General features: G+C 44.1%; 1 protein-coding gene across 2 annotated transcripts in view; it reads left to right on the top strand.

Moving 5' to 3' along the window:
* The first annotated feature begins 3,747 nt into the window (after window positions 1-3,747).
* LOC132818650 (torsin-1A-interacting protein 2-like) overlaps window positions 3,748-15,928 on the top strand; it is a 30,159-nt gene continuing 17,978 nt past the window's right edge. Inside the window, exons 1-6 of one of the 2 annotated variants that reach the window (XM_060829663.1) lie at window positions 3,748-3,855; window positions 8,410-8,475; window positions 10,235-10,279; window positions 10,436-10,516; window positions 12,331-12,390; window positions 15,015-15,074. In XM_060829663.1, coding sequence (XP_060685646.1) covers window positions 3,783-3,855; window positions 8,410-8,475; window positions 10,235-10,279; window positions 10,436-10,516; window positions 12,331-12,390; window positions 15,015-15,074 — 385 coding nt within the window. In that variant the 5' untranslated portion in view covers window positions 3,748-3,782. Of the gene's footprint in view, window positions 3,856-8,407; window positions 8,476-10,234; window positions 10,290-10,435; window positions 10,517-12,330; window positions 12,391-15,014; window positions 15,075-15,928 lie in introns of those variants that run through there. The other variant, XM_060829664.1, reaches the window with a different exon arrangement.

Below are 15,928 nucleotides of genomic sequence, written 5' to 3' on the forward strand. Positions count from 1 at the left end.
GCACCACAGAGGCTAGCTAAGTTCAAGAGAGGAGTGTCACCAGGGCGTCCCTAATGTAAAATTAGTATAGGCACTCTCACACATTGCTATTGGACATAATATCTAGAGATACTGGAGTGCTATAGTAAGGGAGCTAAAGGACATCCTGGGGATTGAAATTAACGTGGATCTGGTATTTCTTCTTCTGGGGTTGCCAAATTTGCACTCTCTGGGGAAACCCGGGAAGAGACTGTGCAACATTCTTACCCACTGTGCAAGGACGAACATCTTAATGAATTGGATGTCGGAAAAACCACCAGGTCTTATGGGGTGGCGTAGGCTGGCGATGGAGCATCTCCCCCAGGACTACTTCACAAATATGATGCACCACAAAACGGAGCAGTTTTATAAGAAGTGGTGGCCCTTTCAAAATTATATTGATGCAGACTTATCAGTAATATTAATCAGGGCCGTGGTATAGCCGTGGGAATCAGTATGGGTGCCCATGGGGCCCTGGGAGGAGGAGGCTGGGGGAAAAAGAATACGAGTACAATGCCTAGTGCTCCCAGGGATGGAAGCCTCAGTGGAGGTGTGATGAGTGAAACAGAATAGTGAGATATAATTTAATTTAATTTGAATTTAGTTTAATTTAATTTTTATTTAATTTGTTTGTAGTTTAGTTTAAGTTGATACATATGTTCTGGAAGAATAGTAGATCGCTCATTACTAATAGTATCGCAATATGACTTGTTGTACTTTTCTGTTTTTTGGTATTTTTTTCGTATATAGATGTTTTGTAAAAGATTTAAAAGGGCTCTAATAAAAATATTTTTAAAAAACATTCAAGATGAATGGAGCAATGTATAAACAAATTCTCATACTCCAGTCCTCTACTACCTGAACATAATGGGTGGCACGGTGGCACAGTGGTTAGCACTGCTGCCTCACAGCGCCAGAGACCCGGGTTCAATTCCCACCTCAGGCGACTGACTGTGTTTGCACATTCTCCCCGTGTCTGCGTGGGTTTCCTCCCACAGCCAGGTGAATTGGCCATGCTAAATTGCCCGTAGTGTTAGGTAAAGGGGTAAATGTAGGCGAATGGGTGGGTTGCGCTTCGGCGGGACAGTGTGGACTTGTTGGGCCGAAAGGCCTGTTTCCACACTGTAAGTAATCTAATCTAATTTGAACACTCTGTGGATTAGAAAGATTACACAAAATATACTATATCCTACAACAGAAAACCAAACACATCAGAAGATAAATTGAACAAATCAAAAATAGCAAATGTTGTCAGGACCTTTGAAACCAATGGTTCAATGTATGGGTACATTTTGGATAACGATAATGTTGCAATAGGAGGTGATAGTGCCTGATTGGGTATGGCTTGTTATTTAGAGAAGATAGTAAAAAAGATACCAGAGAGGAACATACATCACCGTTCAGAACAATGAGTGGGGGAAGAACTAACTGCTCCAGTTATAATACAGTAGGACAGATAGTCATTGCTTGCGTTTGGAATGTTGAGGATTCTGTATTATTCCAGACAATTGGTCATCTGGGGGAAGGAGAAAATTCTCAACAGTTTTTAGTTAGTTGGCCATTGTGGGCATGGCCAAGAGGAGGTGGGTGGCCTGAAAGAGGAAAGCTCATTTTAAATAAAAAAATTATACAATCACAGGATAGTTTTTGGAGCAAGTAATGTAGCTTAGAAAAAAATAGATGATTCAGGGTATTAGCCATGTGTGGTCAGACATGTTAACAGAACAAACAAAGCAAACACAGATGAAAAAGGGTTAAAACAGTCATGTCCCAGAGTTACAAAGAATCACACAGGTCAGTGACACGATAACACTTACATGTGAACAACGCTAGGCCTACAGCAAATGGTTCCTTTCCCATAATAAGAAGTGCCATCCTAAAACATTAACCCATTGTACATGATTATTGGTCCAGTACAATGTTCCAGTCCAGAGTCTAGATTAGAGTGGTGCTGGAAAAGCACAGCAGGTCAGGCAGTATCCGAGGAGCAGGAAAATTGACGTTTTGGGCAAAAGTCCTTCATCAGGAATAGAGCTGATGAAGGGCTTTTACCCGAAACGTTGATTTTCCTGGCTGCCTGGCCTGCTGTGCTTTTCCAGCCCCACTCTAATCTAGTATAAAAATTAATGTTTGGAATACCTCAGGTAGTTAACATTTTTACCATGGGAAGAATAAGTTTCCCTTGTAAATGTGAGAATAAACACTAAAAAATTCTCAAGTATCTCCATCTAATTTTAAGGGTTGAGGAAATGAAAGAAATCTCCCCTTCAAACCCCATATTTTCCTTACACAAATCCCATTCATCCAATTTCTTCTCGTCTCCCACTTCCTCAACTCCAAAACTCTTTTCTTTCTACTTCCCACACTTCAATTCTCGTTGCTTCCCACTCTCTCTCCCTACCCTTTTAACACAAAACCCCTTAATTCTTCATATGCATCCTTTATCTCCCTCCCTTCCCAAATCCCCTCCCTCCGTCTGTCTTCCATTTCAACATTTCCCACGCTTCTCTTTCCTTGAACATATCCCCTCTTTCCTCCCAGAGGTCCAGGGACCCGCTCCCTTTCCCTCTATTTAAACTCCCACGACCCTAGCCTTTCCTGCATTTCCTACCTGCTCTCGATTACCCCTCCCTCCAGCTATCGCTTTGCACTCCCCTCCCTTTCCATGCCCCCCCTTGCTTACTCCCTCTCCTTTCCATTCCGCCTACTCCACCATTCTACCTCCCCTCCACTCCTCTCTTTTCTATTTCCCATCTTCTTTCCATTTCCGCTCACCTTCCCCTCCTTTAACCCATTTCTCCATTATCCCTTTCTCATTCCACTCCCCCATCCCTCTCCATTCACTCTTCTCCCTTTTATTCCCCTTCACACCCTCATTCATTTCGGTCCAATATTTCCCTTCTGATCTTATTCCCTTCTTTCCCCTTTGATCCTCGCTTCTTTCCTTTTTCCTCAACCCTATTCCCTCCTCTCCCCTCTGATCATACGCCCTCCTCTCCCCCTCCCCTCTGATCTTATTCCCTCCTCTCCCCCTCCACTCTGATCCTATGCTCTCATTTTCCCCTCCCCTCTGATCTTATTCCCTCGTCTCCCCCTCCCCTCTGATCCTATGCCCTCCTTTTCCCCCCCCTCTGATCTTATTCCCTCCTCTCCCCCTCCCCTCTGATCCTATGCCCTCCCCTCCCCCTCCCCTCTGATCCTATGCCCTCCTCTCCCCCTCCCCCCAATCTTATTCCCTCCTCTCCCCCTCCCCTCTGATCCTATGCCCTCCCCTCCCCCTCCCCTCTGATCCTATGCCCTCCCCTCCCCTCCCCTTTGATCCTATGCCCTCCTCTCCCCCTCCCCCCAATCTTATTCCCTCCTCTCCCCCTCCCCTCTGATCCTATGCCCTCCCCTCCCCTCCCCCCTGATCCTATGCCCTCCTCTCCCCCTCCCCTCTGATCCTATCCCCTCCTCTCCCCCTCCCCTCTGATCCTATGCCCTCCCCTCCCCCTCCCCTCTGATCCTATCCCCTCCTCTCCCCCTCCCCTCTGATCTTATTCCCTCCTCTCCCCCTCCCCTCTGATCTTATTCCCTCCTCTCCCCCTCCCCCCTGATCCTATGCCCTCCTCTCCCCCTCGCTGCGACTCTGATGTAGGACCGGAAACCGACTCAGTTCCGCCCTCACCAAGATGGCCGCCCGCGGTTACCCGTGTTTCCGGTTCCGCCCGCTCAGACCCCGGATGCTGCGGCGGAGGGGGTTCACTCTGCGGCTGCCCGGAGGCATGAGCGACACCGGCTCCGACAGCGACAGCGACAGCTCCGGGCCCGAGCGCGGGGAGAGAGCCCAAACAGGAGGTGAGGGGAATAGACGACGGAAAGTGGGAGGCCGTTCAGCCCCTCGAAGCAGTTGCTGCCTCACTCAGCCCTGGCTGATGTGTTTCTAGCCTGTTCCTGCCTGTCCCCTATCAGCCATTAACTCCCACTTTATCAGCAATACATTGGTCTGGTTCACCCGTCAATACATTCAATCAGCCAGGCCAGCTCAGTTCCAAACATTAACAAACCTGTGCGGGTAGATAGTCCACCTTAGAGGGACCTTTCCCAGCTCAGGAGCTCGGTCACCCCCATGTTCATATGGTCACCACCATGTTCGGAGGGTCACCACCATGTTCGGAGGGCCACCACCATGTTCATATGGTCACCACCATGTTCATATGGTCACCACCATGTTCGGAGGGTCACCACCATGTTCGGAGGGCCACCACCATGTTCATATGGTCACCACCATGTTCATATGGCCACCACCATGTTCGGAGGGTCACCACCATGTTCATATGGCCACCACCATGTTCATATGGTCACCACCATGTTCATATGGCCACCACCATGTTCATATGGCCACCACCATGTTCATATGGTCACCACCATGTTCGGATGGTCACCACCATGTTCGGATGGTCATCCCCATGTTCGGATGGTCATCCCCATGTTCGGATGGTCACTACCATGTTCAGATGGTCACCACCATGTTCGGATGGCCACCACCATGCTCGGATGGCCACCACCATGCTCGGATGGCCACCACCATGCTCGGATGGCCACCACCATGCTCGGATGGCCACCACCATGCTCGGATGGCCACCACCATGTTCGGAGGGCCACCACATTGTTCAGAGGGCCACCACATTGTTCAGAGGGCCACCACATTGTTCAGAGGGCCACCACATTGTTCAGAGGGCCACCAAATTGTTCAGAGGGCCACCACATTGTTCAGAGGGCCACCACATTGTTCAGAGGGCCACCACATTGTTCAGAGGGCCACCACCATGTTCAGATAGACACCACCATGTTCAGATGGCCACCACCATCACTCTGCAGATGCACCACCAGCATCTCGGTTGCAACAAGGAGTGATGGGATCAGGCGGGCATTCGTTTCAGAGCTCACGGTGTGCTTCCAAAAGATGCAGCTGCCAACACACTACGTGACAGGTGCTAAACAGGTAGGTTTAAGGTTGTGGGCTTCACTGCCTTAGGCCATCATTTATTGTCTATTCCCAGTTGGCCTTGTTGAAGGTGGTAGTGAGCTGCCTTCCTAAACCGCTGCAGTCCGTGGTGCTACAGGTAGAGCCACGATGCTGTTTGGGTGGGGAGTTCCAGGATTTTGCACCAGTGACGCTGAAGGAATGGCGATATATTTCCAACTCACGATGGTGAGTACCTTGGAGGGGAACCTGTACGTGGCGGTATTCCCATTATTATTTTGTCCTTCTAGATTGAAGTGGTCGTGTGTTTGGAAGCAGGTGGTGAGTCACTCGCTGCTGTTTTCCTAGCCTCTGACCTGTACTAGTAGCCACTGTGTTTCTGTGTCGAGTTCAGTTGAGTTTCTGGTCAATGGTAACCCCCAGGATGTTGGCAGTGGGGGATTCGGTGATGGTAAGACCATTGAATTTTAAGGGGCAGTGGTTAAATCGTCTCTTATTGGTCTTATCTGGTAGTTATGTGTCACAAATGCTACTTGCAGCTTGTCAGCCCAAGCCTGAATATTGGCCAGGTCTAGTTGCATCTGCGCAATGGACTGTCAGCATCTGGGAGTCATAGATGGTGTTGAGCATTGTGCAATTATCCATGAATTCCCCATGTTATGATGGAGGGAAAGTCATTGATGAAATTGTCGACGATGGTTGGGCCTCTGTTACTACCCTGAGGAGCGCCTACTATGGTGTCTAGGAGTTGAGATAACTGGCCTCCAACAATTGCAACCATCTTTCTCTGCGCAAGATATGTCTCCAACCATTACAGAGCATTCCCCTGATTCCCGTTGATTTTAGTTTTGGTAGGGGCTCCCATGGTCTTCAAATCATTTATTGTCACGTGTACTCGATCACATTACTTGGTGTAAATGTAGCCTTGATGTCAAGTGCTGTCACCCTCATCTCGCCTCTGGAATTCTGTTCTTCTGTCCATGTTTGAACCAAAGCTGTCATGAGTGGCCTTGGGGGAATCCAAACTGGGTGTCACTGAGCAGATTATTGCTGATCAGGTGCTGCTTGAAAGTACTGTTGCAGACACCTCTATAACTTTACTGATGATCGAAAGTAGACTGATGGGGTGGTAATTGGCTGGGTTGGATGTGCCCTGCTTTTTGGACATACCTGGGCAATTTTCCATGTTGTCAAATAGATGCTAGTATTGTAGCAGTGCTGGAATAGTTTGGTCCTGGGTGTGGCAAGTGGTGGAGCACAAGCCTTCACTTTTTTGGAATGTGTCAGGGCCCGTTGCCTTTGCTGTATCCACTGCCTCCAAACGTTTTGATTCACTCTAGATGATATCAAGAATTGACTGAAGGCTGGGAACTGTGATGTTGGGAACCACTGCAGGAGGATGAGATGAATTATCCACTCAGCACTTTTAACTGAAGATGGTTGTGAATTTTTCAGTCTTATCTTTTGCGCTAATGTGCTGGGTTCCCCCATTATTGAAGGTGGGGATATTTACAGAGGCTCCTCTCCCAGTGAGTTGTTGAATTGTCCACCACCGTCGATGCAATCGGACTGCAGAGCTCAGAGCTCATCTGTTTGTTGTAGGATTGCTTAGCTATGTCTATCACTCCCTGATTAGGGTGTTTGGTGCAGAGCAAACCCTGTTGTGTAGCTTCACAGGGTTGGTACTTCATTTTGAAGTATGTTTATTGCTGTTCCTGGTATGCCCTCCTGCACTCTTCTTTGAACCAGTGCTGATCGCTTGGCCTGAAGGTAATGGTCAAGTGGGGATACACTAAGCAATAGGTTGCAGATTGTGTTGGAGTACAATTCTGCTGCTGTTGGTGGCCCACAAGGCCTCATGGATGCTCCATCCTGAGATGTTGGATTTCTGGTCACCTCTGCTCTCTTGCTGAATTATACTTGCAAATGCATTCTATTTTGCTCAAAAAGCACACAATCTGCAGGCAGAAACGCAGGAAGTAAACCTATGTAATCGTTTATACATTCTTGCTTTGGAAGTAGAACCAGTCTGACTTAAGACTCTGGTACTCTAACCGTACACCTTTAATACATTGTCTAAGCTGAGTTATCTTAAGAATTTGACTTTTTAAAAAAAAAGTTCTGGAATTTACATATTAATGAACCAAAACTTGCAACCCATTCTAAAAGCTGAAAGACTAAATAGCAATCTGGGTTTGTTCAATTTATCACTTCAGTTGCATGACACTGTAATCTTTTGCTATAAATTCTGTGTCTGATGATCCTGTCCCACAGATAGCTAAAGAAAGAGCAGCGCTCTGAAAGCTAGTGCTTCCAAATAAACCTATTGGACTATAATCTGGTGTTGTGATTTTTAACATTGTCCAAATACGCAGGGCTGCCTTCCGCATATGCCCCATTCCCAGCCCTGCGTCACGAATGGTTGTCTCAGAAACTGCAACGTAGCAATGTGGTTCACATAGTTGTTGGATGAAATTTTGAAATGGTGCTTGAGTTTGTGAAAGTGTAAGTAAGAATATTTGGTCATAAATATAGGTGCCAGGGGATGTTATTTGTAGAGGTCAGTGATGACAGCAAATCTGACAAGAAGGGTGACATTACTAGACGAGAGGCAACCGTTACCAATATAAAGGGGCCAAGAAAGAAACTTAATATTTTCTTAGAAATACAGTTGAGAGTGTGGATGATGAGTCAGATGGAATGTAAAGAAGCTGAATGTTTTGAACTTAAGTCAGGTTGATTCTGAATGTGTAATCAAAGAACATGGTTAATGCTTAACAAACCAGGTATAGAAATATTGATGTGAATGTATTCTCAATTCATGCCTGTAGGTGTGTCTAGCTTTGGTATCCTGGTTGTTGGAAGTTCAGAGAACAAAGCTCAGTGGTTTATGGATTCTGCACAAACGCCCTGAGATTAAATCATACCTTTGGTCTGTCTGTTTCTTTAAATGGTAATATAAATTAACCTCAAAATGAGAAAGTCAGTAGTAGAAAGTATTTCCAAAGATTGAGACACATTTGCCAAGAGATAAGATGATCTAGCATTATCCCACTATGAAGTTTTAAAGCAGACTAATGCCTCATCAGTTTCCCACTTTAATGCAATTTTTATTTAATAGCCATCGATCATGTGTGTTGGACTGAATGTTGTGCATTCAGCAGCTGATCAAGTGAACTTTGTATCCAGTCCTTTAATATTCTCCATCTTATCAATTTAACCATCAATAATTCTACTCAGAAGATGAGTGAAAGCAGACTGGTTGAATTAGTTGGATACTGGTTCTTTGAAACCTACTTAGGACCTGTCAAAGTGTTTCAGGATGGTAAACCAAGATTTGTTTCAAAACAATGATGTCTAAACCTTTATTTGCAGTGTGATATTTTGTTCTTTTCTTGACTTGTTATCTTCATTTGCTTTTCCAGATGGAAGTAGACTTTCTCCAAATAAGAGAGTGACAGATGGTGTGGACAGTAGTCCTTTGAGAAGAGGTATGAATTAAATGCTTCAAATTCTTAAATGTGAACTATTTTTTAAAACTACTGGTGTGTTGCTTGAAGTGCAGGTTCATTGGTTCTTTGAAAGTGGAGTCGCAGGTAGATAGGATAATGAAGAAGGTGTTTGGGTATGCTTTCCATTTTTGGTCAGAGCATTGAGTATAGGAGTTGGTAGGTCATGTTGTGGCTGCACAGGACATTGATTATGCTAGTTTTGGGATATTGCGTGTAGTTCTGGTCTCCTTCCTATCGGAAGGTTGTTTGATTAGATTAGATTAGATTACTTACAGTGTGGAAACAGGCCCTTCGGCCCAACAAGTCCACACCGACCCGCCGAAGCGCAACCCACCCATTCCCCTACATTTACCCCTTTTACCTAACACTACGGCTAATTTAGCGTGGCCAATTCACCTGACCCACACATCTTTTTACTGTGGGAGGAAACCGGAGCACCCGGAGGAAACCCACACAGACACGGGGAGAACGCTGCAAACTCCACACAGTCAGTTGCCTGAGTCGGGAATTGAACCCAGGTCTCTGGCGTTGTGAGGCAGCAGTGCTAACCACTGTGCCAGCGTGCCACCCAACCACTGTGCCGCCCTGTGAAACATGAAAGGGTTCAGAAAAGATTTACAAGGATATTGACGTGATTGGAAAATTTGAGCTATAGAGAGAAGTTGAATAGGCTGGAGCTGTTTTCCCTAGAGGGTCGGAAGCTGAGGGGTGACCTTATAGAGGTTTATGAAATCATGAGGGGCATGGATAGAATAAATAGACAAAGTCTTTTCCCTGGGGTCGGGGAGTCCAGAACTAGAGGGCATAGGTTTAGGGTGAGGGGGTAAAAATATAAAAGAGACCTAAGGGCAATGTTTTCACACAGAGGGTGGTATCTTTATGGAATGAGCTGCCAGAGGAAGTGGCAAAGGCTAATACAGTTGCAACATTTAAAAGGCATCTGGATGGGTTTATGAATAGGAAGGATTTGGAGGGATACGGGCTGGGTGCTGGCAGATGGAACTAGATTGGGTTGGGATATCTGGTCGTCATGGACGAGTTGGACCGAAGGGTCTGTTTCTGTGCTGTACATCTCTATGACTCTAATGACCTAGCCTCAACTGCCATCTGCTGTAAAGACAAATTCGTTACCTTCTGAGAGAAGGAATTCTTCCTTGTCTCTGTCCTAAATGGACAATCCCTTATGCTGAGATTGCATGCTCTAGTTGTAGACTTCACTCAAGGGGAAACAACCACTCTACATCTACCTTGTTAAGTCCCCTAAGAATCTTAAATGTATTGGTAAGGACAATTCTCATTCTTCTGAGCTCCAGTCAGTACAGGCCCAACCTAGTCAATCCCTCCTCATAACACTGTCCCTCCATATCTGGGATGAACCTAGTGAATCCGCAGCAGATTATCTGTCATTAAATCTTCTTAGTCTTGCTTTGTTGTAAAAGAAGTCTAATATGTTATTCCACTCCTCCTGTCCAAGGATGAGAGAGTGCTTTATTCCGACTACCCAGGTCCTTACACTGTCTGCAATTATCTAACTTCAGATTGAATAGGCATAGGTTAGTGTAGTTGCTGAAAATGTGTTGCTGGTTAAAGCACAGCAGGTTAGGCAGCATCCAAGGAACAGGAAACTCGACGCCTCGGGCCAGAGCCCTTCATCAGGAATTATGTAGTAGGAATAGGTTAGTGTAGTTGCATGGAACAGCAATTACAGCATGTAACTGAAGCGCTTCTTTTCCTACAGATCACATTCCTAAAGATGAAGTTGATTTTGGCAGAGCAGACACAAGTAAGTGGAGGTACATAAGGTATTGGTACTGTTTTATCTAATCTGGCATCAATAATTTTTCAAGTAATGTGCTTTCAAAACAACTGTTGTTATTATAAATGCTGGTGGAGATCTCCGATAATATCATTGAGATACTTGTGTTCCTTTTTTCCTTAGAAACTAGTGACTCTGAAGGTGATGTGGGGGCAGGCGGTGATTCACCGATCTGTAGCAGGACACGATCTCGGTTTTCATCAGGTACAGAGTTCCCAGAGATTGTACATAGTTAGTTCTATTTGAGGGCGTTTTCCAATTGTCCTTTAACTCACTAGCTGTAAATCAATTCTGCTTGTCCTTCTCAGTTAAACTGCTTGTGCTGGAATAAATACAGTGAAACTGCTAATATCTGTGCATCAGAGCAATGAACCAAATGTTTCAACCGATTTCCCTCCTCACCAGGGGGACCAGCTAGTTTAATATGATTTATTCATTTCCCTGCTGACAAGTGGATTATGTGAATAGTATTAAACTTGATTATTATTTCTATCTCCTTTTTCTCTTTCCCAGTTTCCCTTCACGTCTCCCCTCCCCCCCCCCCCCCCCCACCCCCCTTATTAGTGGGGCATTAAAGCGACACCAATCTTGTGTACATCTGCTCATGCTGGTGAGCTGTCTGGCAAGAGTCACTGGCTTGTCACCTGATCGAGGAGCCTCAGCAATATTTATATTTTTGTCTTTCCGGACTCCAGGCTTGTTGAAGCAGTTTAATATCCCAACCACTGCCCACGATGAGATCAATGAAGGCGAGTTTCGAGATGATTTGTAGCTCAGGTTGAGTTTCTGGATGTAGGTTTGCTTGCTGAGCTGGAAGGTTTGTTTTCAGATGTTTCGTCACCATACTAGGTAACATCATCAGTGAGCCTCCAGATGAAGCACTGGTGGTGTAGCCCAATATTTGTGTGTTTGGGTTTCCTTAGGTTGATGATGTCATTTCCTATGATGACATATTTCCTATGTCATGTCATTTTTTTTGTCAGGAGGTGGTAAATGGGATCCAAGTCAACATGTTTGTTGGAATGCCATGCTTCTAGGAATTCTCGTGCTGATCTCTGTTTGGCTTGTCCTCGGATTGATGTGTTGTCCCAGTCGAAGTGGTGTCCTTCCTCATCTGTATGTAAGGATACTAGCGAGAGTGGGTCATGTCGTTTTGTGGCAAGTTGATGTTCATGTATCCTGGTAGCTAGTTTTCTGCCTGTTTGTCCAATGTACAAAACTAGCCACAAAAAGATATGAGGTAAAAACAATGACAGCAGATGCTGGAAACCTGTTTCTGGATTAGTGGTGCTGGAAGAGCGCAGCAGTTCAGGCAGCATCCTCTCCAATTGCAACTTTCCCCCCACCCCCACCCTCCTCTAGCTTATCTCTCCACGCTTCAGGCTCTCTGCCTTTATTCCTGATGAAGGGCTTTTGCCCGAAATGTCACTTTTACTGCTCCTTGGATGCTGCCTGAACTTCCAGCACCACTAATCCACAAAATGATATGAACCACTCTTGCGAATATCCTTATGTACGGGTGAGGAAGGACACCACTTCGACCACATCCATCCTAGGACAAGCCAAACAGAGACAAGCACAAGAATTCCTAGAATCATGGCATTCCAACTGGAGCTCTATCAACAAACACATTTTCTTGGATCCCATTTACCACCTCCTGAGAAAAAGAAGAGAAAATGACATCATCAACCCACGAAAACCCAAGCACGTAAATAGAAAGCGGGCTACACCACCAGTGCTTCATCCGGACGCTCACTGAAGATGTTACCTAGTATGCTGATGAAATGTCTGAAAATGAACCTTCCAGCTCAGCGAGTAAACCTACATCCAGAAATCAGTGAAGTCACGATGGGGTTGAATCATCATGGCTAATTACTGCTTTTGCTTCTGTCATCTATGTATTACTGTAGACAAAATCAATAACGAGTACTTAACAGTGGTGTTTATACTGAACGACTTAAGCTAAACTTACAGCTGAACTTTGAGTGCTCATAGCCTCTTGTATTTGTTTTTTACAGATCAGGTTCTTCTGCATACACAGCCTAGCCTAAGCCGAAGACCTCTTCGTCCACTCAAAGGTATGACTCTTTCTTGTTTCCGAAACAAGAGGATATGATGGACTACTGAGTTCAGAACTGACTGGCTCAATCTCCTTAGAGTTGTTTGCTTCAGTGATGGGAGTGAATAGGAATGTGGTAATGATTTAAGGACATTCCATCCTAAGTAGAGACAAAGTGGGAGTGCTAACAGCCAGTTATCTGTAATCGTCTACATAGGAATTAATGACAGATGTAAAACAAGGAATAGTGTTCTGCAGAGAATGTTTAAATAAAATTGCTATGACCTTACCAGACTATAATGCTGCTTTCTCACTAGAGCATGACAACTGGAAGTTGTTCAACCTGAGGGTCACCTTTCCTCAACTAAGGGAATAGGTTGAGAAGAAAAATCCTTTTATGGTAGCTTTAGCCGGTGCAGGAATTGAACCCACACTGTTGACGTCACTTTTTGTCACAAACCAGCCATCCAGGCAACTGAGCTAAAACAACATTCCTTGAGAGTGCTTCTTGTGTTGGAGTCAGATTAAAAAGCACAACTTGCAAGATAATCTCTCTATTGATACCTGAGCCATATACAAATTGACACAGGGATAAACATTTTGGAAAGAAATGTAAGTTGAAAGATTGATGAGGAAGTCAGAGGTCTTGCTTCATGAGTAGCTGGCAACAGTATTTAGAGTAAAAGGGAGTTGTTGATTGGAGCAGACTGCATTTAAATCAGATGGGACCTGATGACTTCAGGAAAAGTAAAAGGTTGAGGTGAATTTGCCATCATTTTACCAGAGCATACAGCTGTTGTCTCATTTGAAAAATATGATTGGTTGTGGTTTAACCTGTGGGTTAGCTCAGGAAAGGGGTGAGGTTGGGGACCTTTATGGTAACCTCAGCTGGTGCAAGATTTGAACTCCCACTGTTGGCGTCACTAGAACTAAATCTAACTCCTCCTTGAAACTTTTAATATTTTGGCCTCAAGTACTTACTGTGGCAGAGAATTCCACAGGCTCATTTCTCCCAGGGTGAAAAAATCTCTTCTCATCTTGGTCCTACCCCATACCCTTAACATAAAAATCCCTGATTCTGGATTCCCTGGTCACCAGGAACATTCTTCCATCGTAAATCTAAACAAAGCATTCTTCATTGGTGTGAGGGGTGACCAGGCTATATTCGTTTGGAAACTATTGGAAGTAATAGCTATCTTTTAAAGAGTTGGTGAATATTTGGTGCATGGTGGCTCAGTGGTTAGCACTGCTGCGCCTCAGCAACAGGGTCCCAGGTTCGCTTCCAGCCTTGGGTGACTGTCTGGGTGGAGTTTGCACATTCTCCCCGTGTCTGCGTGGGTTTCCTCCGGGTGCTCCGGTTTCCTCCCACGGTCCAAAGATGTACAGGTCAGATGAGTTGGCCATGCTAAATTGTCCAAAGTGCATTAGTCAGAGGGAAATGGGTCTGGGTGGGTTACCCTTTGGAGGGTCGGTATGGACTTGTTAGGCTGAAGGTCCTGTTTCCACACTGTAGGGAATCTGATCTAAAAATCTAATCGCAAGCATTCCACAGAGAGTGATCTAAATGTAGCTAGCAAGAAAAGTTAACAATAGTGTTAGAGCAAAGATGTGTATTTTGCCAATGATAGTAAGCCTGTGAGTTAGAAGGTTTTTAGAATATGAAGGGAAATGGGGATAGTGCAGGTAGGTAGAATATCCATTATAATCTTGCTGAACTGCAGCATGGACTCATTCTCCATCCTATTTCTTATATTTTTGGGAATGTGTGATTGATAGTAACTTTAATATCTCAGTTTCATGCCTGAACAGAAAATGTGACATTCAGGTAATTAGTTTAATGAACAGCCAAAATGTTTCATTAACTTAGTCATATACTATGTCAAATATTAATCCAATTGTTGTATATATTGTGCATCACAAGCTTTGACTGTCAAAGATTTTTTTCGGGATAGCAATTACCGTGTGACTTAAAATTGTCACACTGGTGACTAAAAGTGTTAACTTGTTAAAGCGTTAAATTTTTTTCACTGTAATGTTGACACCTGCCAACTCTGGCTCCATGTTTAATTGGGTCCTTAGATTCAAACCTCCAGCAGATTGCAGGAGCTCTAAGCATGCAAGAATTCTGCAGCTAAATGTCTTCAGCCCCTACATTGACAGGTTTCCCTGCACGATGGGAAACTGTTGATAAATGTACCCAATGATCTCTGTATTCAAACAGGGCAGAGTGAGTGACATTTTAAACATTGATCCCTTATTTGCTAAAATGTAAAACCTACAAGTGATTCCTTCCCCATAACTTACTGCCTGTGACAGAAACAGCATTTTCACTGATTTCTTTAAAGGAACATGTGTGATTGCTTTTTGTGTTAATTTGTTCCAATTATTCAGAAACATTATGTTTATCACAACAGAGAAGAAAGATGATGTTGAACCAACTTTTGTCGAGTTAATAATTATTGTCATGATCAAACAATGTATTCGTTTATGATTCAGACTGTCAATTTAAATTATCTATCACAGCTTTTTAGCTTCAAGTTTTAATGTTTCAACCAAGTGACTCAGTTATTTCAGTCACAGTCTCATTGTGTACATGTACTTGGAGACAATGGTGATCACTTTACAAATCCTGCTTTCCCATAGGTCGACAGGATGGTGACGCTTCATTACAAACTAAAGCTGATCAAAGGCCTGTAACTTCAGGTAAAGCAGAGCAGCAATGTTGTGTTGTAACACTTGTTTCCTTTTTCTTTTGGCATAGGCAGAATTTAAGGCATATCAGACGTTGGTTGGACAACTGTTTAATTCTTCTAAGGATTTTCTGCAGCGATCACTGATGCATTGGGCCATAAGGTCCAGGAGGAGAAATAGTCTTTTTGACTCATTGAGTCTGCTGCAACTTTCACTGAGTTCATGACATAGTCAAATTCATTTTCCTGCCTTATTTTCATAATCCTTGATTCCCTTAGTAATTAAAAATCTGTCTATCTCACCCTTGAATATACTTAACCAAACCTCAGTGGTAAAGAATTCCACAGGTTGAGAGAAAATTGCCTCCTCGTCTATGTTCCTGTGTTCATTCGGGCCTCCCTTTTCCTTTTACTATATTTTTTAAAAAGTTCTTAATGTACTTTTTTTTATAAACTGTTTCTTTATTGGTCCTCAGTTTATTTTCATGCATTTTTTTCAGTCATCATTTATTGCCTTAAGTTCTGGATGAAGGATTAAGTTCTGGCTGTGTCAGTTAGGCTGTAATAGGATGAGGTTTCTGAAAGGACTAGCAATGAAAGTCAGAGACTATAGTATAAAAGTAGGCCATTTAACCCATCGAGCCTGCAGTGCAATTTCATGGGATCATAACTGATCTGATAATCCTCAACTCTACTTTTCTACCTTTTTACTATAACTCTTGATTCCCTTAAAGATTAAACATATGTATATCTCAACTTTAAATATGCTTATGTTACTGAACAAAGAGACCTTGGAGCGCAGGTTCACAGCTCCTTGAAAGTGGAGTCGCAGGTAGATAGGATAGTGAAGAAGGCGTTTGGTATGCT

This window comes from Hemiscyllium ocellatum, chromosome 9 (genome assembly GCF_020745735.1).
Source record: "Hemiscyllium ocellatum isolate sHemOce1 chromosome 9, sHemOce1.pat.X.cur, whole genome shotgun sequence".
NCBI classification, from domain to species: domain Eukaryota; kingdom Metazoa; phylum Chordata; class Chondrichthyes; order Orectolobiformes; family Hemiscylliidae; genus Hemiscyllium; species Hemiscyllium ocellatum.